The 21,545-nt window shown below is 45.7% G+C and overlaps 2 protein-coding genes, 1 long non-coding RNA gene and 1 pseudogene across 6 annotated transcripts in view; 2 read left to right on the top strand and 2 right to left on the bottom strand.

The window, feature by feature from the left end:
• asnsd1 (asparagine synthetase domain containing 1) overlaps window positions 1-4,915 on the bottom strand; it is a 5,883-nt gene extending 968 nt beyond the window's left edge. Inside the window, exons 1-5 of one of the 4 annotated variants that reach the window (XM_008402984.2) lie at window positions 4,832-4,915; window positions 3,299-3,352; window positions 2,832-2,907; window positions 1,378-2,766; window positions 341-522 (exon numbers count right to left, since the gene is read on the bottom strand). In XM_008402984.2, the coding sequence (XP_008401206.2) occupies window positions 341-522; window positions 1,378-2,715 (1,520 nt within the window). In that variant the 5' untranslated portion in view covers window positions 2,716-2,766; window positions 2,832-2,907; window positions 3,299-3,352; window positions 4,832-4,915. Of the gene's footprint in view, window positions 1-340; window positions 523-1,377; window positions 2,767-2,831; window positions 2,908-3,298; window positions 3,353-3,506; window positions 3,710-4,831 lie in introns of those variants that run through there. The other 3 variants (XM_017303446.1, XM_017303445.1, XM_008402983.1) reach the window with 3 other exon arrangements.
• Window positions 4,176-5,711, top strand: LOC103460704 (methylmalonic aciduria and homocystinuria type D homolog, mitochondrial pseudogene; annotated as a pseudogene).
• Window positions 5,712-8,147: 2,436 nt separating this feature from the next.
• On the bottom strand, window positions 8,148-10,288 carry LOC108165994 (uncharacterized). The gene is made up of 2 exons (XR_001776308.1): window positions 10,085-10,288; window positions 8,148-9,829 (listed from the first exon to the last, which is right to left on the bottom strand). It is a non-coding gene; the product is annotated as an uncharacterized LOC108165994 (long non-coding RNA).
• Window positions 10,289-11,093: 805 nt separating this feature from the next.
• slc40a1 (solute carrier family 40 member 1) lies at window positions 11,094-19,387 on the top strand. Its single transcript, XM_008402977.2, has 8 exons — window positions 11,094-11,442; window positions 11,529-11,596; window positions 12,194-12,353; window positions 12,441-12,556; window positions 14,787-14,913; window positions 15,098-15,343; window positions 15,782-16,417; window positions 16,888-19,387. The coding sequence occupies exons 1-8, from the start codon at window positions 11,406-11,408 to the stop codon at window positions 17,196-17,198; spliced, it is 1,701 nt and encodes a 566-aa protein (XP_008401199.1). The 5' UTR covers window positions 11,094-11,405; the 3' UTR covers window positions 17,199-19,387.
• The last annotated feature ends 2,158 nt before the right edge of the window (window positions 19,388-21,545 follow it).

Genomic DNA, 21,545 nt, shown 5'->3' with positions numbered 1-21,545 from the left:
GTTGCATATTTTAACGCGTTTTTAATATTGCATACAAAAAGGTTGTTAAATAAAAACTCAGATCTTTTTATCTGATTAGTCTTCACACTAATCAATCAATTGAGGTTAATCACCAGAGATTAATCGATTAATCAGAGTAATTTGATTGTCAGATTAAATCATTTCTAAAATGATCTTCAGCTGCTCTGGTTGGTTCCTTTGATCAGCTGATCAAAAACCTGATTTTTTTATTTTCCCTCCATAAACCTCAACATTCCAGCTTCGCAACARAAAGAAAAATCCATATTTTCTCGTTAAATCTTAATATTTCCGGTCATTTCCGGTCTCTGGCTCCGCCTACCTGGCCTCCTTCCCCTGGTCTCCCACCACTCGGTCGTCCCGGCCCAGGTTCCTGGAGGAGATCCGGCCCAGCTCCATGCTCAGCTCCGCCAGCAGAGCCCGGAGTCCCGCCGCCTGGAACCGGACTCTGTGGCGGGAGTAACCGGCCAGCTGCTCATCCGCTCCGATCCCGGTCAGGACCACCTGCCGGGCGGCGGTCAGCCGGAATCACAGTGTTACCGTTAAACYGCCGCTCACCGKGAACGGCTTTCACGCATGCGCAGAAGGAGAACGCAAACGTCACAGCAGCGCTGCGGCCCAGATTAAATTATCCATTTAATTAACTAACAATAAACGTTTTAAGACCCAGAATATCAAATCTAGGTTCATTTAACACTTTATATGGTTAATTTGAATAAAACAAAAACATTTAAAAGGTTTTTAGCTTGAAGATTTTAGCAAAAACTTCCATCAAAAAATGATCAATTCTCGGTCTGAAACGATTAATCGTGATTAATCAATTACTGAAATAATTGTCAACAGGGATGCTCCAATCAGGTTTTTGCTGCCGATTCAGATCACCTGGTTTGGCTGTTAACTTTATTTTGCTTTAGTTATAAATGTGATCTGGCAAAATGGAAAAACGATCTGGAGAGAAATTCACCGAAATTAGACAAACATGCAAAAATACTTAGTTACAAAACAGCAGCTAATAAAAAATACTGAAAAACCTGCAATCACTAAAACAAGCTGATCAACGCTGGCTCTGATTGGCCAGCTGATCAACGCTGGCTCTGATTGGCCAGCTGATCAACGCTGGCTCTGATTGGCCNGCTGATCAACGCTGGCTCTGATTGGCCAGCTGATCAACGCTGGCTCTGATTGGCCAGAATGTGATGATTTAGATGATTAATCAAAGAATAAACTAATAAACTAATCAACAATAAACCTAGTCAGTCTAATGTTTTTCTTAAATCTGAAGAATAAAGAACTAAAACCTGGATCTGCAGGTTGAACCTTGAGAAACCAGGACATCGGCTACAGAAGGTGAAAGGTCACCTTGGCTGAGGAGGTGAAGGGCCTGGGCCCGCCGTCCTCCATGACGGTCCCTGCGCCCCTGGCAGCGAACCAGATGGCGCAGCCGATGCTGTCGTCCAGCACCGAGTCCAGCGGAAGCACCAGGTGCCGGATCCGCTGCCGCCGCGCCTCCTGCAGTTCCTCCGGCGTCACGTTGATCTCTACGAAGTTCCAGCGCCGCTCAGGATTCAGGCCGCGCAGTTCCTCCAGACCGGCTCTTCCCGTCAGTCGGTCTGGAACGTCAAAGGGGCTGAAGGTTCGGGGCGCAGTCGGGCCGCTGTTCGGGGAATCCTTGTTCCGCTTCTTGTTGTGGTTCTTTGGCTCCTGGAGTCTGAAGGCGACGTTCAGCAGGTCGATGGGATGCTGAGCGGGAACATGGCGGTCCGCCAGAGCGGCCAGGACCATGGAGTCGATTCCCCCGGAGAAAAGAACAGCGACGCTGGCGGAGCCGGCCAGAGGAGGCGGAGCCTGAACTCGCCTCCGCACCGCCTCGCTCAGGACTCGGATCAGACGTTTGGCCTCATCCGGGCGCGCGCTTCCTGCCAGCAGCTCGTCCAGATCCCGGACCGACAGCCGGGACTCGGTTGGCGGGTCAGGGCTGGAGGCCGGAAGTGACTCGTTCAGAGGAGGAACTGGGGCGGACATGGCGAGCCCAGCCGGGTTCGTCTCCACCAGGCAGTAGATGGGAAGGGATTCCGGGCTGGTGGAGGGAATATTGGGATGATCCCAGGGAAAAATCTCCAAGGAAACAGAATCGGATCGAGCAAACTCCTTCAGGTCGACCCTGAACACGCCAGCGGCCGGGACTTCCTGCCAGCTCCGCGGGTCGGAGGCCGGACTGTGCGCCGCCACCGAGGTCAGGGTCATTGTTCCCGCCGCGAAACTCCACAGCAAACTCCGCCTGCCAAAGAAGTCCCGGCCAAACCAGAGGCACTCCGCCGCCCTCTGGTGGTAAACGAAGGCCCAGGGCCCGCGGACCGCCGACAGGACCGACAGGATCTCAGCGGCGGTTCCGCAGGCCTGCAGCCTCTGGGAGAGGACGGCGGTGTCGTTCTGGTCTGGATCCACCGGAAGGCCTCCGAAGATCTCCCCGTTCCACAGCAGGACGTTCCCGGCGGCGTCCTGCAGCGGCTGCGGCGTGAGGAGGCCCCGCATGTGGAGAACATGGGCGGAGAACAGGCACCGATAACCGGAGTCCGTCCCTGTAACCGAGACGTCCCGGCTGGAGTCCGGTCCTCTCCTCTGCAGAGGTTCCAGGACCGCCTGGTCCCGTCCCTCCGGAGCCGCGGACCGGCTCAGCAGGCAGAAGATCCCGCACATGGTGATGACCTCACAGGTCCTGCTGCTCCTTCTTCATGTAGTCCAACTGTTCTGCAGACAGAACCGACCGGTTCAGAACGACTCCAGACGACTCGACCCGGAAAAGAACGACTTACTTTTACAGGAACTCAGAGTCTGACTTCTGTCGGCCAGGAAGAAAACGTTGCTGTTCCTCTGCTGGGTGTAAACTTTCTGCAGGAAACCAACAAACATCCATCAAAGTCAACAAGAAAACGGATTTTATCGTTTTAAACGATCCAGTCCAGACAAACTGAATCTGTAAACCCGAATAACGGATTAAAAAACATTAATATTTGGTTGAGCTCATGTCTGTTCATTCAATAARTTGGCAGCAAAAAAGATTTTGGAATTGAAAATGTTTGTTTTGCCGGATTGTTTCTGCAATTAACGCGATTAAGTATTTTAATTGAGACCTACCACTGTAATTTAAAGTCAAAGCCCGGTTGTGATTGGTGGACCTGCAGGTCAAGCTAACCAACGTGGGTCGGTTTCATTCCGCTTTTACCYGAATAATTACAGAAATGTTGATGAATGTGAAGTCAGGGTGTTAAAAACTGCTCACCCKGCTTTTCTTCAGATTAGAAAGCTCGTCCACAATAATCTTCTGCTCCTTCACCTAAAAGACAAAAACAATTTCAAATAATCCAACTAAAAACACACAGCTGACAACAGCTCGTGTAAAAGTCATAATATTCATCTAAAACAYGTGAAAGCYGCTYRTCATCCTCTATATTAGCGTGTCAGCTGATARAAACTGTTTTTTTACGAACCTTTCTGTTCAGTTCCTCCTTCTGCGCTGAATATTCGCTCATATTATCGCTGCTGCCGGATGTTGTTTGAGACATTTTGTCTAAAAATAAACTAAAACAAGCTATTTGACGRAGCTAGCAACCGGCTAGGAGAGGCACGGCTAGCAGGYTCATCGCMGGATTTAGGTTTTGACCCCAASTGACGGTTTCCGGTTCATGAACGATGAAACGTCGGAATCGCACGTYTACGTCGCCGCCATATTGCGACAGGCAAAAAACAAGAAAAATCGTGCTGCGTAGTTTATCCAGCCATCATATACTGTTAATTTATTTAAATCCCTTACAYGTTTTACTTAATGTGYGCTATTTACATGATTATGATCACATTTTGATGTATTGCGCTGTAATATATTATGTTACATTTAGTAAATTAATTTTTTAAAGTTATATAATGAAAATTCAACAGAAGGATTACAATTCCAACAAAAATAATTTCCAAAAATAGGAATAGGAGCAAAATGTTCACATTATTTTCAAACATAAATTCGACATTTGAAGAGCTAATACATATAATGTGACATATACAGATTTAGTACACTTTCAAATAAAACTTTTAAAAACAACAGTCAAGAATAAAAATTTTGTCAGTATTATCAAATTCTTCTTTATTTTCAGAGTAAAAAAAATCTAATAGTCTGAAGAGCTACATTTGGGCAAATTACTTTTTTTCTAGGTTATGGACATTTTTTTTATATATTGCAAGAGTAAAATTGACGTTCAACTGTTTTGATTTACAAATTACATGAAGTGCATGTTTTCCAGTGTTGAAGAAAGTCTTTGGCTTTTAAAACCGCTTTTACTACTTCTCAATGAATTTCTTTGGTTTTAAGAGAAATTGGACAAGTAATGTATTTCTAATGTTTTGGAGTATGGTTAAAAGAAATTAAACACGGAATTTATTCCCCACACCACCAGGGGGCGATAAAACCGTGTGAAAATAGCTGAAGTGAAGAAGCGGTAGGTGGGAAATGCGCATGTGCAGAAGAATGTTTAGACGATAGGAGAGTTTACAAGGACACAACGAGATTCTGTGTTGAAAAAGCTGAAGAAAACAGAGATTCGTCTGCGGGCAGAGGTTCGGTAAAATGGCCTGTTTGAGTCCGGTTCTGTCCGGCAGAACCAGGCTGGTCCGGTACCTCTCCGGGATCAATGTGTTGGTCCACAGCATGGCTGCTAGCAGACCGGTCTCTGCAGCTGCTGCCTGCTCCGTAAAGAACTATGATCTGGTCCGACCCAGATCAGCTGGGTCCGACCAGAACCCGGCCGGTCCGGACCGTCACCTTTACCTGTGTGATCCAGCGGGCCTGCAGCGCCCTCCGGTGGGAGAAGGAGAGCACAGCAGGAGAAACGGGCTCTCGGGTTTCCAGGTAACTGATGAAGTTCTTCCGTCCGAACCTCCCGGTTCCGACTCCAGGGTGGAGTGTGCCGTCCTGTCCTGCCCGGAAGCRTTAAGAAGAGACTTCCTGTCCATGTTCCCGGAGGCTCCGGAGTCCGACATGACGGTCATCACGGTGACCCAGAAGACCCGGAGCGACATGACGTCATGGAGCGACGCGGTGGAGCGCGAGCGGGAGGAGAAGCTGGAGACGTTCATCCACGGTGCGCGGGAGATCTGCGGGGCCCTGCGGGCCGACGGCCTCTGGGCGGACTTCATCGACCCGTCCTCCGGCCTGGCCTTCTTCGGCTCCTACACCAACAACACGCTGTTTGAGACGGATGAGCGCTACGCCCAACTGGGCTTCCGTATCGAGGACCTGGGCTGCTGCCGGGCCGTCCGCCATTCCCTCTGGGGGACGCACGTCTTTGTCGGGACGATTTTCACCAGCGCCCCGGCCGGAGCCTCCGTCCTGGAGAAGCTGCTCAGCATCTAAGCACAGCGGACAAAACAACTGATTCTTTCAACTTTTTCACTTCATGAACGTCCGAAATGTTGACAAACTTGAATAAAATTGTTTTCATTAAGAGAAAAGTAAAGAAACACTTAATCTTTGGAAAATATGGTTGTCAAAAGGTGCCATAATTCAACGAATGGTTGCAATCACCAGTTTGACAGTATCTCAAATATTTACAGCAAAAAAACTGATAAATTGTTGTGTTTCTCTGCCATATTGTCCACCTCTATATGCTGGACTATACTTTTTAGAATAAAGTCTTTACCTGTTTTAAGTCATTATGAAAATGTTTTCCCTTTTGGCCCTTCATAGTCAGGTAGTTAAGTGGTTGCTTGAAGCCTCCATGCCACCAGGGGGCCCCCAAGAGCACAAAGCTAGCATAATGAAAGTATGTTTAAAATAACTGGATGATACCAACTAAATGCCATTTCTCATGGAAAAACTAGTTCTATATAGTTTTTATAGTTACATGAATAATGTTTAATTTGTTGATGGCTGCTGGTGGGGAAATATGATATATCAAAGTTGTTTGCTGTAAGTTTAGTGTTTATCAGCTGATGTTACTTTCAAATAGTAAAAAWAATAATAATACAGCACATTTCAACACCTGAGTGAAGTCGCCYCCACCACCTTCTTCAAATCRGAYWAAATTGGTGTCAAACGTTAGTGCTACGTTTGTSCAGCAAAAATGTTCGTTTGTGCCGCTATCATTTTAAAGATGTAAAGAAAGTTGGATTTCATAAAAGCTGAGTGGCTGATTGACCTTTTGCCCTTTACACTTTCATTAATATCTTCAAAGCCAAACCAGCACAAACGTTTGACACCCATTTTGTCTGATTTGAAGAAGCGGGGGGGCAACTTCACTCAGGTCATTTCAACACCACCAACTCTGCATATCAAAATATATTTTTTAGTTTGTTTCTCCTCTTAGGTTAAAATAACCATAACAACACTGATGTGATGTAAGCTAATTACAATGATGCTAATGAGTGTTAGCTTAGGAAGGATGAAGCATCTGGTGTTGTTACGGCCCCCCCCAGATTAAAGTCAGTTTAGGGCCCCAGAAAGGTTTGGACCGGCCCTGGACGATTGGCCAGAAGCTGTAATCTGGACCCAAACATCTCTACTGGAAGATGTAGATGGTTTGACCGGCCCAGCTGGCGCACTGCCGGGCCACCTGCAGCGGGTATCGAYCCGGACCAGCKGGTATCGAYCCGGACCAGCTGTCAGGTATTTGCTGTCTGTGACCCTGGAAGACTSTGGTGTCAGTCGGTGACCTTTGATGTTTATTGTTGTGAAGCAGATCAAAGCCTTAATGACCGCAGCGCCGCAGTTTCAGAACCATCAGAACCAGCACCGCTCCGAGGAAACAGCAGATTTCTGGACCTCCTCTGACAAAGCGCCGTTAGCATTAGCAGTAAAAAGCTCGGCTCTCTGTGAAGAACAGCTGAAAATCCTCCAGCTCCGCTGCTTTGTCCTCGGCCCGGCAGCGCGAGGCCGCAGCGGGACAGTCATTCATATTTTTATCCATCCGGRGTAAAATTAGCGCAGGTAAACACAGCTTGTTGTGCAGCAAAAGGAGGCAGACATACCTGCTGCTGAAAATAACAGAGCAGCCGTCTGACCGCTGATGACAGCCAGCTGAGCCCGGCGGGCTGACACACCGACCCACTAATCTGGTTCCGCTCCAGCGGCTCTGCTCTGTTTGGGCCCTGAATACATCACAAAGACTCACCTGAGCCCATTGTTACCGCTGCGCCCAAAATACCCGCTGATGCCMGTTCTGCTCCCTCACGGCATGAGACAGCACCCAGAGGACAACCCCAGCTTTTATTCTGAAAATCCGAATTAAGCGACCAGAATCGGCTCGGTTCGGTCCAGTAGAATCTCTAGAGCTAACCTGGTTTTCCAGATCTGAACTGGAAAGTTCCTGTAAAATCAGGCAGGTCGAAAAACAATAAAGGTGCGTTTTTAATCCACTTTAAACCAAATTCTGTAGAAAGTCCTGTTCGGTTGGTGAGGTGTGAATGCTAAATGACCTCTGACCTCTGGTCCTCCAAACCTCGGTCTGGGTGAACTCTGGTTCGGTTTGAAAGCATGTGTGAACTCCAAGCGGACCGGAGACCAAACCAAGAAGTGGACTATAGCGCAGGGCATTCTGGGTAAATACAACCAAAACAAACGTGCTAGCCTAGCGATCGCAGGAGAAATGGCTCCTAGAAATCTTTCTACCGATCAGTGCTTTAGCATTAGCATAACGAATATTTACAGTTAGCACTTTAGCAGAACAAACATTTACGTTAGTGCTTTAGCATTAGCATAACTAATGTTGGCTGTTAGCATTAGCATAACTAATGTCTGGTGGTTACTTTAGTTAGCACAGCTACCTTCTAGTGGTGTCCACTGTGGAATTCTGTGTCTAAAAGAAACTGATAAAATCTCTTTTCTTCTCCAAATGAATAAATACAACACCTAGAGTCGTATCGACCCATAAAAAGAATTTAGAGTAGAACAAGTTTTAGGTCGGAGCCGATAGTTTCTGGAGCAGCAGCTCAGTTTGTCCGTTTCATCAGAACCTGACAGAAGCTTCATGATCTGATCATCTGATGGACATAAAGTCCACATTTATCTTTGGGACTTTTGTTCAGATTCAATGAAAAAAGTGGGAAAAAGTCGTGAACAAAGAAAACTTTTGAACGATATTCAGAAATCCTGGAGATTCACCGCCAGTGGCCACTTTATTAGGTACACGGTACTCTTCTGTTTGAGTCCAGGTTTCAGGTGTCGCTCTGCAGATCCACCTTGTSTAAATATTGATCATCTCTGTCTGTGAACAGCCTGAGATCACGTAATGAACTGAAACGGCCTGTTCACTCCGACTCTGCTGTAAAGTTTCAATCTGAACTTTCTGCATGTTTTCCCTGTGAACCTGGAGCCTCTGACCTCCCTGAGGCCCTTCAGGTCAGAACAGGTTCTTCTGCGSTCTGATCGGGACCTGAATCACGTAGACGCACTTTTCAGTTCTTCATTGTTTCTTCTGCAGCAAATAAAGAAGTTTACAAAACGCAAGACATTAAAAATGAAATGTTTTTGGATGCATGAAGTTAAACTGAACTCTCATCCTGCAGATGCAGCGATGGGAATGTGAGGCTCCGCCCCCTCCTTTGTTTGTGCCAGTGGGAGAAGTGAAACAGGCCAGAGAGCATTTTTGTTTCTTTCACAACATGCCGGGCCGGCCCTCTGAATCTGGACGGCTCATTCTGGAATCCTTCAGCTCWGAAACACAACGCTGCTGGGATTAGTGGCAATTATTCATCCCTGCAGATCCAAAAACATCTCCATGAACAATAAAGCCCAGAGAAACCAGAGAGGCCTCCAGCTGATCAGAACCGCCTCAGTGTTTGTTACCTGATGGAGCGGCAGCCCGTAATTACACCTCTGCTCCGCTCTGTTGACAAACCGGAGAAATGCAAGTCATCCATGGAAACCTGCGCTTCTCCTTCCTGCAGCTGCTGCTTTATGTCAGCAACGTTTAAAATGTCCAAATCCTTCAAACGTTTCTGCAGCTTCCTGTGGAGCAAAGCAGATCAATGAAATGTATAGATTAGCTGGAATCTGTTAATGCAAACTCCTGTTAGATTTAATGAAATTAATGAAATTGTACAGTGTAGGACAGTACACTGTAAAAATATGCATCTTTTAGAAAACAGGAGAGAAGTCAAAGTTTTATTAGAAGACAATAAAAATATTTACAAAAAAAATAACTAAAAAAAGCAAAAACAGAAATGATCTGAAGTCTGGATCCCATGAACAATAATAACATTCTGACATTAAATAAATATCCTACTTTATTCTTTTATGGATTAATTTGTATATAATATGAAACTATATTTAATTTATTGTAGTTATTCATTTTTTAAATGTTTTTATCCCAGTTTTTATTGCTTTTAACCCAATTAGTTGGTATTTTATGGCCCAAAAATCTAATGAAATTCTGTTTTGTCTTCTTTACAGAATAAAGTTTGAAACATGAGCCACGGCAGCGCTGACGCGTCACTTTCTCTAAAAGTCATGCACTTTTCTAAAACAATGTTTGCAGCTGCAGCAGATGTGCAGTTTTAAACTTTTTCTAGAGAAACTTTCCAGAAACTGGAGACGGATCGTCTGCAGAAACAGAACAAAGAAACAAAAAGACGATATTTCACAGAAAAACTAAAGTTTCCTCTGAAGGGCCTCCAGACCCAGAAGCTCATTAATTATTGGCACAACGTCAGAGATGAACTTACCGCTTTAATATTTAAKGAGTGTTGAGGTTTTGCTGCGCAGCTTCCTGGACGTGATGCTGCATGTTGTCCTGAAGGCGTCTGAGGGGCCTAGTGACCTCTGACCTCTCTGGAGAACATCACAGATTGTATATTAATGCTAATCTATGATGCACGTACATTTTTGAGCATTTGCATATTTTTAAATTTAGTTTTAAAACATGTTAAAAAAGTATTAAGATGTAATTTTTTTGTTTTGCTTTTAGCTAAACATGGAAAATGTTAAATTTTAAATCAAAAATTAAACTTTATCAGTTTCTCACAAGTTACCAAAACAGAAACCAGATGAAATGGATGAAAACAATGTTATTTCTGCAGCTCATACCTTCACACACTGCGGCTGCTCTGGATGCTGAGGTCCGAGTTTCCACTGCAGAGATGTTTCAGATTCATTTTCTGTCCTGGATACAGAAGTTATGACTCTGAATTACAAATGGAAACAGTTCATTTAGTCCAAAACCTGTCAAGTCATTGTGTTGTTCTGTTTTTCCTGTTAGCAATGCAGCTGCAGCACCACCTGCAGCACCAGCAGAGCAGCAGCTGCACGAGCACCAGCTGCAGCAGCACCAGCTGCAGCAGCACCAGGAGCTGCAGCAGCTGCAGCACCAGGAGCTGCAGCAGCTGCAGCACGGCCCTCCATGCTGACGCTGCAGTTCCAGAACGTCCCAGGATCCAGCAGGGTTTGAGCCTGGCTTGTTCCTGAACATGACCAGGATTGTTCAGTTAACAAAGTTAGAATCTGATGCTATGAGTTTAAGCTTTGCTTTTTTTTTTAGCTCAGTTTGTTCACAACTCAGTGATTGTAAGTTTAGCTGTTTGAACTTTCAGCCCAAATCTCCCAAATTCAACCAAATTAATCGATTAAATTGCTGCTAAAGTTCTGAATAGGAAAAGGGCAACCCAATGAAATTCTGCTTCARCCTTTATTCAACCCTGATCACAAAAGTMATTTTGGTAATATATACTGCTATAAAAATAAAGGGARCACTTCAGTGTTCACTTAAATGTTAAAGTGTTCCCTTTATTTTTTTGAGTAGTGTATTTCTGGTTCCTCTTGGTAAAAATCATGTATTTTTTGTGGACTGATTTCGACAGTTTTTGTTTAGATGTAAACATGTTGATAATGGAGGCCCTTGAAATAAAGAAAGAGAATAAAATGAGTAAAACCGGTTTCTGTCGGAGCTCCAGTCCCCCAACAGCCTTTAGYKAAGGTGCGTTCCGCCATTTTTAACCCCCACTTCTCTGCTCTGCCGTTCTTCCTTGTGAGCGCGCGCGCACGGGGGAGTGCGCCGCGTTTGTTTGTGCCCCCATGCGAACGGTGACGTCACGGCGCGGGTATATAACGGCCGGGACGTAAACAGGGAGCAGCAGAGCGGAGCGGACAGAGCCACGGTCCGAAGCCGGACAGAGAAGCAGCCATTCCCCGTCTGTTCTGGGTCGAACCCGTCCGTCAGAACATAAGAACATTTCTTTCCAACTTCAGCTACAGTGTTAGCTAAGTTCGGAAGGGAGGAAAGGGGAGAAACGTCGCGTTTTCTTTTGATTTTTCTGCTTCTTGCTGCCGACGGTTGGACGCAGAGACAGCAGAGGATCCGCTGCTTTCCAGCACAAAAGGAGGAAAATCAGGCTGTTTGAAACGCTTTGACATGGAAACTACTGCACCCAGGAAGGCGACATGCACCGGTGAGATATTATTTATACAACGAGATTTGTGTGATTACCCAGGGGAAATAATAATAATAATAATAATAATAATAATATCTCTTCAGAATCCATCAGACATTTCTTCACTTCAGCCAAGTTTCTTATTTACATGGGCCATGCACTGTCAACATGGGTGAGTAGAGCTGAAATATCATTCATTTACTGTAATAAACCACATATTTTGGCAGTATGGCTCACCTGAAGGRCAAATATCTGTTCTTGTTTCCAAATCTGTCTAAATATAGAAAGTAAAAAATGTAATATTTKTTATATTATCTAAAAGAAAAAACGCTTTAAATCCATGCAGACTACATTTAGTTTTATTTTAAATGAACCAGTCATTTCAGTTTTTGTCCTGTTGGTTGTTTTTTGTTACAAAAAAATATTTTAGATACTTTTTGCTTCTGGAGAATCTTAGATTCAAACCAAACATGAAACTCCTTTTGTTCTGCATTTCATTGGAAAAATAAATGCATCACAGAACAAAACTGTGATTATTGTAGAAAAACAGTTTGTTTGTTTGGTAAGTTTGTTCTTTATATATTTTTATATCAAGCTTCTTTACAGAAACGGCCCTAAGCCGTATATACAGCCAGATATATGTAAATATCTGGCTGTATATTTACATATTCAGCCAGATATTTAAATGTGTTTTATGTAAATGTAAAAAAATGAGAAAGTGAGACGGAAAGTAGAAATCTGAAATGTCTGGATGTGCGTCTGCTTGCAGGGTGACCGGATGTGGAACTTTGCGGTGGCCGTTTTCCTGGTGGAGCTGTACGGGAACAGCCTGCTGCTCACGGCCGTTTACGGCCTGGTGGTGGCCGGGTCCGTGCTGCTGCTGGGGGCCAACATCGGCAACTGGGTGGACAGGAACCCCCGGCTGAAAGGTGAGCGTCTGAGCGCCCAGCGTGGGTTTGGTCCGGTCAGGTGGGTTTGGTCCGGTCCGGTCTGACGTGGCGCCGGTGTTTCCACAGTGGCCCAGACGTCGCTGCTGGTCCAGAATAGTTGCGTCATCACCTGCGGCGTTCTGCTGATGCTGGTTTTCCACTTCAAGGCCCAGCTGGTGGAGCTCTACAACGGCTGGATTCTGGTAAGATCCACTGAACAGTTTATCAATAAGCAATAAATCAATTCATCACATGATAACTTAAAAACTCAATTATTTCTATCTGCATGATTTACTGTTTTGCTCTTTCTACCACAAACTGGATGATAAAAGTTTTCGGTCTCAGTTTTGTTTCCAGTGATTTTATAATTAATTTGTCGTTTCTGTTGTTTTATTTATTAAAATGTTTATTATTTGAAGATGGTCTCAAAACAACATAGTCGTTTATTGCAGCTAACTTTATGATGACCGGCCTATTTAATGACCGCAAACCTAGAAACAGAACGGAGCTGAAAAGTGCGGCAGGTGGTCCGGTTGTTTGGTTTGGAGCTGCAGGCGTGCCGACTCGGCAGGCCGGCCCGGGTCAGGACAAAGGCGTTCTGTCTGCCGCGTGTGTGTGTGTGTGTGTGTGTGTGTGTGTGTGTGTGTGTGCGTGTGTGTGTGTGGGAGTGAAGCTGCAGTGTCCAGTCGAAGGCCGCCCAGTCAGCAGGTTGCTCATGTGACTGAAAACGGAGGAAAATCCTTCCCTGATCCGGCTGCTGACAGATTCCTGTTGCCATGCCGATCGGAGCAGCTGAGCCCTAAACTTGTTTTACAACATGTCGGTTTGGGTCGTTAAGACGCCTTTATGACGGCACAGCTGACCTGCAGCTACCTGCTAATTATTTACAGACAATTATGGATTTTTTTCCCCAAAATAGAAATCGATTCTGGTCGGTTTGCATAACCTGGCAGGACAGCAGAACTCGACCTTTGAGTCTAGTTTCTTTTTGTGAAAAATATTTGCTTTGACTGGCAGAACTTTCAGGTCCTGAACGAAAGTTTACTTCAAAATACACCATAAAGGAGTGAATGATAATAATATTCAATTGTTTCAACACATTTTGTTTAAAAAGCTGCTCCAGTTCTTTCGTTTGCAGTTTAAAAATCAGCATTTTTATTTACAAACATTTAAATATTTACCGTATTTTCTGCACTATAAGGCGCCTAAAAACCTCACATTTCCTCAAAAGCCGACAGTGAGCCTTATAACCCGGTGMGCCTYATATACGGACCAACATGGAGCCACAACAGGTCCAGCAGAAGCACGCGGTGCATGCTGGGATAATTGTCAGAACGCTGGTTTGTTAATAAAGTTTGATAATACATTTAAAGCCAGGAGGGCGGAGGGGGGGGAAGAGAGACAGAGACTGTGGCGGCAGCGTGTCAGTTGGTCTGTGTTACCCAGAATGCAGTGGGGCACAATATGGCAACATCGTGAGTGAAACAACGACTGGGGCAGCTTATGTAGATGTGTAATAACAATACGAAACAAATTGGCAACCCAAACTATAGCATCTATTCTATGCGCCTTATAGTCCAGAAAATACGGTACTCATGTTCACAGTTAAAGTAAATCCCAGAAAAGTGGGCGGAGCCAAGAGAGACACGGCCAAAGAATAAAAATAGTAAAAGAAATAAACTCCGTTACTTGTAAACTTTGTGGAAAAATGTAATGATTTCTTATCGAAATAAGAATTGAMCYGWTTAGGCGCCGTTCGGCCAACAGAGGGCAGCACTGAGACGCTTTAGGCAAAACGACGCAGAACAAGAGTTTTTCACAAAAACGTTAAAATCTGCACAGAAACATGAAGATGGAGCCGCAACAAATACTTAGCAATTATTTCATGTTAAGTTTTATAAAATGAGTTTAAACTGAATTTCTACCTGATTTGCTTTTCTAAACAACAAATTGTTGATTTTGATGTTTAAAAAAKGAGTTAAATTATATATTTGTATTTTTAATGTTTTTCTAGTATTTTATAAAAATGTTTAAGAAGTGAAATAAAAAATGTGCAGAATGTTTTTTTTTWATCTGATTTATCGTCAGAAAAATCCATTAATTGACAGAATCAGTAGATCAAATGATTAGTTGTCATAATTGATTAATCATTAGAATAATTAGCTGTCAGAATAATCTGTAAAGTTGATTAATTGTTAAAATACTGGTTGGTTGCGTCCTGTTGCCCTCTTCATGTGATCACATCCCACAATCCTTCACTGCATCATCATCACATGACCAGGCGCCTCCTGAAACAAACATCGGTTTTAAAATCAGTTTCACTCGTCAGACATGTTGATGCAGAAGTTTGTAGTTTTGTTGCATTTAATGAATGTAGGAAAAATCAGCTTTGTCAGGAGTTCAGAGGTCAAGTCCTGTGTGTTTCTCCTGCAGACCGTCTGCTACATCCTGGTCATCAGCATCGCCAACGTGGCCAACCTGGCCAGCACGGCCACCTCCATCACCATCCAGCGGGACTGGGTGGTGGTGGTGGCCGGCCAGGACAGCAGCAGCCTGGCCGGTGAGTTTCCGCTCGTATCTCTGAGAGTCAGACTTTGGACCGCCGCGCTGCTGCCGCGCTGCTGACGCCCTGCTGACGCGCTCTCATTGCTTTATGTCCTCCTGATTGCTCTGAGCTATTTGCTGCGGTGAACCCGCTGACCCCCCATGAACCCGCTGACCCCATGGCGTCTCCCCTCCCGCAGACATGAACGCCACGGTGCGGATCATCGACCAGCTCACCAACATCCTGGCGCCCATGCTGGTGGGCCAGATCATGGCGTTCGGCTCGCACTTCGTGGGCTGCGGCTTCATCTCCGGCTGGAACCTGGCCTCCATGTGCGTGGAGTACTTCCTGCTGTGGAAGGTCTACCAGAGGACGCCGGCGCTCGCCCTGAAGGCCGGACACAAGGAGCCGCAGCACGAACTCAAGCAGCTCAGCCCACACAAAGGTACCGGCGGCCTGACCTCTGACCCCACACACACAATTGTAAATAGTCAAAATATGAAAAAAGTGATAATAATGAGAATAAAGTCATAATACAAGAATGACGTCAAAATAAWGAGTAAATCGTTTGAGATCAGTTGTAATATTACAAGATGAAATTAAATGATTTTGTCCTGAGAATAAAGTCTGAATATGAGAAAAACAGAAGTAGGAATATTTTAAATCTCTTACACAAAATATAATTAAACTTTAAACTGAAGAATTCTGAGCATCTTGTGAAGTTTGATCATTTTTATTAATAATAAGGAAATATTTATTCTCAGACTTAAATGATCAGGAATCTGAGAGAACGGAGAAAATCTCTTCTTCTRGTAATATTAAGCCTTTATTCTGAAAATTTGAACTTCTGATGCTGATCCAAAGCTTCCTGTTTCCCTGACAGACTGTGAAAACGGCCAGAGTCCAGAGGAATCGTCTCAGCCGCTGATGGACGCCGTGGCGCCCGGCGCCGCGGGCCCCGGCGAGGCGGCGGGCTGCTGCGGCGCRGCCAGCCAGCCTCTGCAGACCTTCAGGGCCGGCTGGGTGGCCTACTACAAGCAGGACATCTTCCTGGCCGGCATGTCGCTGGCCTTCCTCTACATGACGGTGCTGGGCTTCGACTGCATCACCACGGGCTTCGCCTACACGCAGGGCCTCAACGGCTCCATCCTCAGCCTGCTGATGGGCGCCTCCGCCATCTCCGGCATCTGCGGCACCGTGGCCTTCACTTGGATCCGCAAGAAGTGCGGCCTGATCCGGACSGGCTTCATCTCCGGCACGACGCAGCTCTGCTGCCTCCTGCTGTGCGTCTGCTCCGTCTTCGCCCCCGGCAGCCCCTTCGACCTGAGCGTGTCGCCCTTCCAGGACCTGTACGCCCACCTGATGGGGCAGCAGAGCCTGCCGGAGGCCGAGCACAGCCTGGGCGCCGCCTTCAGCACCAACGCCACCACGCCGCCGCCGCCGGCCCACGAGCTGCCGCCGCTGCASTCCTACATGTCCGTCAGCCTGCTGTTCGCCGGCGTCATCGCCGCGAGAGTCGGTGAGCAGATCCCCGTTCCCTCATCCTTTCTTCACTTTCTCCTTCTAAACCAGACTTTCTTTAATCTCTGCTAATCTCTCTGTGGACTCCGGCCAGCGACCTTTGACCCAGTCCTCATTGGGTCCTGGTGCAAAAAAACCAGGACCCAATAATTACAACTTTAATAAGTCGTTGATGTTGAGATTCTAAAGTCAAATCAATCAGTGATTAATAATCCGTCTGATTGTCCAGATAATCTGGAGCTGGTTGGATTCGGTTTGCTGCGTTTTTCCTTCCTGTCCTGATAAAGTGACGCGCGGCGTGGGGTCAGCGTGGGGTCAGCGTGGGGTCGGCGTGCCGCGTATCTCCTCCTGATGAGGGAGTCATATTCGCAACCTTTGAAGCCAATAATGTTCCAGAATGAGCCACTGCAGTGAAATGAGGCCGTAAATCAGACCGGAGCTGTAACTGCTGCTTCCTCTGCCCTGCAGGTCTGTGGTCCTTTGACCTCACCGTGACCCAGCTCATCCAGGAGAACGTGATCGAGTCGGAGCGCGGCGTGATCAACGGCGTCCAGAACTCCATGAACTACCTCCTSGACCTGCTGCACTTCATCATGGTGATCCTGGCGCCCAACCCCGAGGCCTTCGGCCTGCTCGTCATCATCTCCGTGTCCTTCGTGGCCATGGGTCACGCCATGTACTTCCGCTTCGCCTTCAAGAGCCTGGGCAGCCGCCTCTTCCTGTGCTGCTCGCCGGAGCAGAAGGCGGAGACGGACGCCTCGCCCCCCACCACCGTGTAGAGCCGCCATTACAGAGACTCTGTCCCAGCCGGACCGCCCTGCCTCTCATTCACCCAACTAACACCAACGCTTGTAGCTGTTAGCGTCCTGATGCTGGGTAGACGGGTTAGCGTCACAGAAAACTAGCTTGTAGCTTTAGCTAAGACAGAGTTTGCTTATTAACACATAGTTTAGTCGAGGCTCCGCCTCCTCCATTCGACCCGAGGTACGACGTCCTCCCGTTGGCCGGCCGGCTGTACGCGGCGGCGGCAGCGGACGGTCAGGGAAGCGGGCGATGGGCGCGGGTTGAACGCCTCCCGCCGGTGCTGCGGAGACGCCTCCTACTTAACCAAACTCACTGGCCTCTTAAGGAGTCCGACTATATTTATTCACTAACTTTACTTTATCAGCAGTATTGTGTTTTTCTCGTGCCAAACAAGAACTCGCGCACCGCAATAATAGCTCTTAGTTACCAAAGTCTCTGGTGAAAAAGGAAGTGAGGGAAGCCAGGTCTCTGCAGTACGTCTCCGCGCCTGCGGGTGGCAGCACCACCGCAGGCGGGCTGAGCTCTTTCTCCCATTAGAAGAGAAGAAAATCGTCTTTTCAGGTAGTTTGCAATAATGTTTCAGTTCTTCAGTGATTTCTGTCGTGATTGTTTTTACTCAGGCACTTTATGTGATTGACGTTTGTCATTCCACTCTGATCATCGGGCACTCGTTCAGTTTTTTAGTTTCTTTTTGCACAAAGTTGAAGCCCCGCCCACTAACCGCGGTCCGTCCTCAGTCACCAGGCGTCTGCGGTGGAAGACAACAAAGGCACATATTATAAACACTCAGCAGCGCCAGGASAAACGGCCAGTTCCTCAAATTACAGACGTCTCCATCAGCCACACTGACCAGACGTCACTTTCATTCCTTCATGTCAAACTGATTCTTTGTTTTCCTGAACTTGGTTTTAAGAAACGGACTTCAGAAAAGACTCAACGGTTTTCTTTGGACTTTGGCTGCTGATCATTTGTAGCAGTTCACAGTTTTCGGGCTCATTCAGGCTGCGACGCCGCGACGCCGCGTCCTCGCCGCTGCGCCGCGGTCCTCGCCGCTGCGCCGCGTCCTCGCCGCTGCGCCGCAGTGCTGCTCCGATGAACAGAAGAAAATCAGACTGAATAATTCAACTTATAATCCATCTGAGGTATAAACTCAGCCAGAGTCCAAAAAACCCAAAAGCTCCAGAAGAACTATTGATCAAGACCAAAATTAGCTGCTGATCAAGTCAAACTCAGAATTAAATGCTTTTCATTTTGCATCCAAACAGATCAAGTTCTTTTAAATGTTGAGTAAAACTCTGCAGACCTTCTGGAGGTTTTTCTTTCTTTGGWCCTTCGCTGCCGAGCATCAGGCTAACCTCAACATTCTGGCTCCAACAGAACCTGAACAAATGTTTTACTGGGACTTTATTCAAGTTCTGGGCTGAAAATAAGTAAAAAAGCAAAGAAAGTCCAAAGAAAACTCCAGAAAGTCTTCAGAACCGAGAGTGTAGACTGGTTAAAAGATGACAGCAGACGTAAAATATGAAGATTTGTGGCAGAATCAGAACCTTTTCTAGTTAAATCTGGTCAGAATAATCCAGATTACTGAGGTTCTGGGCCATGCGGGTCGATTTAAACTACAGAGCAAATCAAGACGAATGAATATTTAACCCCGGAGGTCTGAACAGTTCTCTACCTTATAAATACAACTTTATAGCTTCATCCGCTTCCTGTCTGTCTGAGCGCCTTACTGGAAACCTGCCGACCGCCGCCTAACGCACACAGAACCGAACCGGGTCGTCAGAACCGGGTCGTCAGAACCGGCCCGGAGCGGAGCAGAACCGAGGGAGTCCTAGTCAGGATAATCACTCACTAACTCAAGTTAACATCAGGTCTGAGTCGACTTTAGCTTAGAGGAACAGAAATAAATATGAACCGTTTGTTTTTTTATTGTTTTTATATCTTGTTTCTGTGCTAATTTGTGCTTTTATTGCATTTTATTTGAAAACACCTGCTCTAATCTCCTTTACTTTAATATGTGTGTGTGTGTGTGTGTGTTGTATATAAACATACAGTATTGTAGTTTTATAGTTAAGAGCGTGAATCATAAAGGAATCAGGTTTGTGTAAAAATCACACTCCAGTAGATGAAGAGGTTCAGAAATAAAGAACTGGATGAAAACCAGGCTGTCGAGTCTTCAGTGTGTGAGAGAGAGAGAGAGGAGTGTGTGTGTGTGTGTGTGTGTGTGTGAGAGAGAGGAGTGTGTGTGTGTGTGTGTGTGTGTGTGTGTGTGTGTGTGTGTGTGTGTGAGCTCTCTGAAGGTATCCGGTGTCAAAGTGCTGAAACTGGACTGTAACCAGAGCTGAGAGACGGACTGACCTGGAGTGGCTCCGTGGCGGAGGAGGAACGACCTGCCGCTTCCTCTAAAACGACTCCGACTTTCAGGAACTCGATTCCTTACCGACGGAAAGAGGAGCGAAGAAAACGCCGAGTCACCACGATAMATTCAGCTGGACGATAAATCGKCCCAGAAGTTACTGTGATAAACAACAACAATGTTGTTTAGAGACCATTTTAATGTGAAGATCTTTACAAAAAACTGCAAGAACACAAAAAGAAATAAACTTTAAATTGTGATGAACTGGAGACATTTAAATACCAAAGATAAGAAAACAACAAAACTGTCCTTCAAACAAACTGAAAACTTTACCATCCAGTTTTTGGTGGAAAGAGAAGAAAAGAGATAAACAATAAATCATGTCAATCGAAATTATTGAGCTTGTTTTTATTTATCACTTGATTAATTGATTTATTGATTATTGTGACTCACTTGTTGCTAATGTGGGTAATGCTAACTAAAACATTAGTAGCGCCAACGCTGTCGTCACTTTAGAAACATTTAATCTGACAAACTAAACATGCAGTTTGCTAACTTTCTGCCTAAATATTATGCTAACCAATATTTATTTAACAAGCTACCGTATTTTCCGGACTATTAGCCTCAGATATCTCTGCAGCTCCAGGTTTTCCACAGCGATGCAGCAGCAGCAGAGGGGCGAACAGCCAACATCTGAGTCATTACAGGTCAACTGAATATCACGTTTATTACGTTGAAAAAGAAAAAGTTCCCAAGTTTAGATTTAACTGAACTGATTAGTTTCCAAACGGTAACAGTAACAGTAAAAGTGCTGATCCTTCGTGTTGCTACTAGCTAAATGTGCTAAATGAAAATGGCCGCTTTCTTCTTCTTCTTCTTTAGATTTCAACAGCAGCTTTCATCCATTATTGTTGCACTACTGCCACCTACTGGATCCTAATATCTATACCTCAAATTCTCATAATGATCCCAGTATTTAAAAAAACAAAAAATCTTCTTTTTCCCCTCGATGCTATTTAACTGATCAACAACATTCTCAAATTTCAATTCCCTATTAAAACCTAATTCTGTTTTAATGGGAGCTTTCTTCTTTTATTTCCAATTTGACTTCCAATGATTCACTTCCTGCTAAAGAGCCCCCTGGTGGTGGAAGAAAAATCCACATATAAGCTGCACCAGGCTATAAGCCGCATGGTTCAAAGCTTAGGAAAAAAGTAGCGGCTCATAGTCCGGAAAATACGGTAAATGTTTAGCTTGCTAATGTTATCAAACTGCATATTTAGCTTGATAATATTTAATTACCATGGATATTTAGTTTAAGTTTTAAACAGACATTTATAAATGAATGAATAACCACAGCCCTCACTGGCTCACCCTTTTCCCATAATGCATCCTGCTGTCAGGTGTTGCTTACTGAARAGGAKCAGATRGRTRCAACCGTCCAAGGGGGCCCAAACACAAATGCCTGCCACACTTTTCAGATATTATTTGCAGCCTCCCGTCAGATAAAACCTGGACGTGGTTTTTCACCCAGATGCAGCTCCGCTAACCTCAGTCCAGCCGCCATCTTGATTCTAGACAGAAGAGGCTTCCTCCGTCCTTCAGTGTTTTTCTGACCTGTGATGACCTTTGACCTGCTAACCAAGGGCTATGGAGCTGCACCGTCATGCTGTTGGGTTCTGCAGAACCAGCAGGAGCTGGGATGAAATGATTTGATGGTGCTGACGGCGGTGAAAGTCCAGCAGCAGGAACTGGGACTGCAGAGAAGTTCCTGTTTATGAAAAACATTTCTGAAAATATGAGAGGTCAGCTCACTAACATCTGACATGTCATGAGGACGATGGTTTGGACCGAGCCGGAACCTCCACCAGAACCAGCTAGCCCCGATAAGGCTGCTGATAGCGAGGTCAGGCTGGAGCCACACGTCCCTGGGTTCAAAGGTCAGCCACTAGTCAGCGTAAAGATG

Source organism: Poecilia reticulata, unplaced genomic scaffold (assembly GCF_000633615.1).
Source record: "Poecilia reticulata strain Guanapo unplaced genomic scaffold, Guppy_female_1.0+MT scaffold_277, whole genome shotgun sequence".
In the NCBI taxonomy this organism is placed as follows: Eukaryota; Metazoa; Chordata; class Actinopteri; order Cyprinodontiformes; family Poeciliidae; genus Poecilia; species Poecilia reticulata.
The sequence above is the reverse complement of the archived record's forward strand: the minus strand, read 5'-3'. Positions and strand labels throughout refer to the sequence as shown.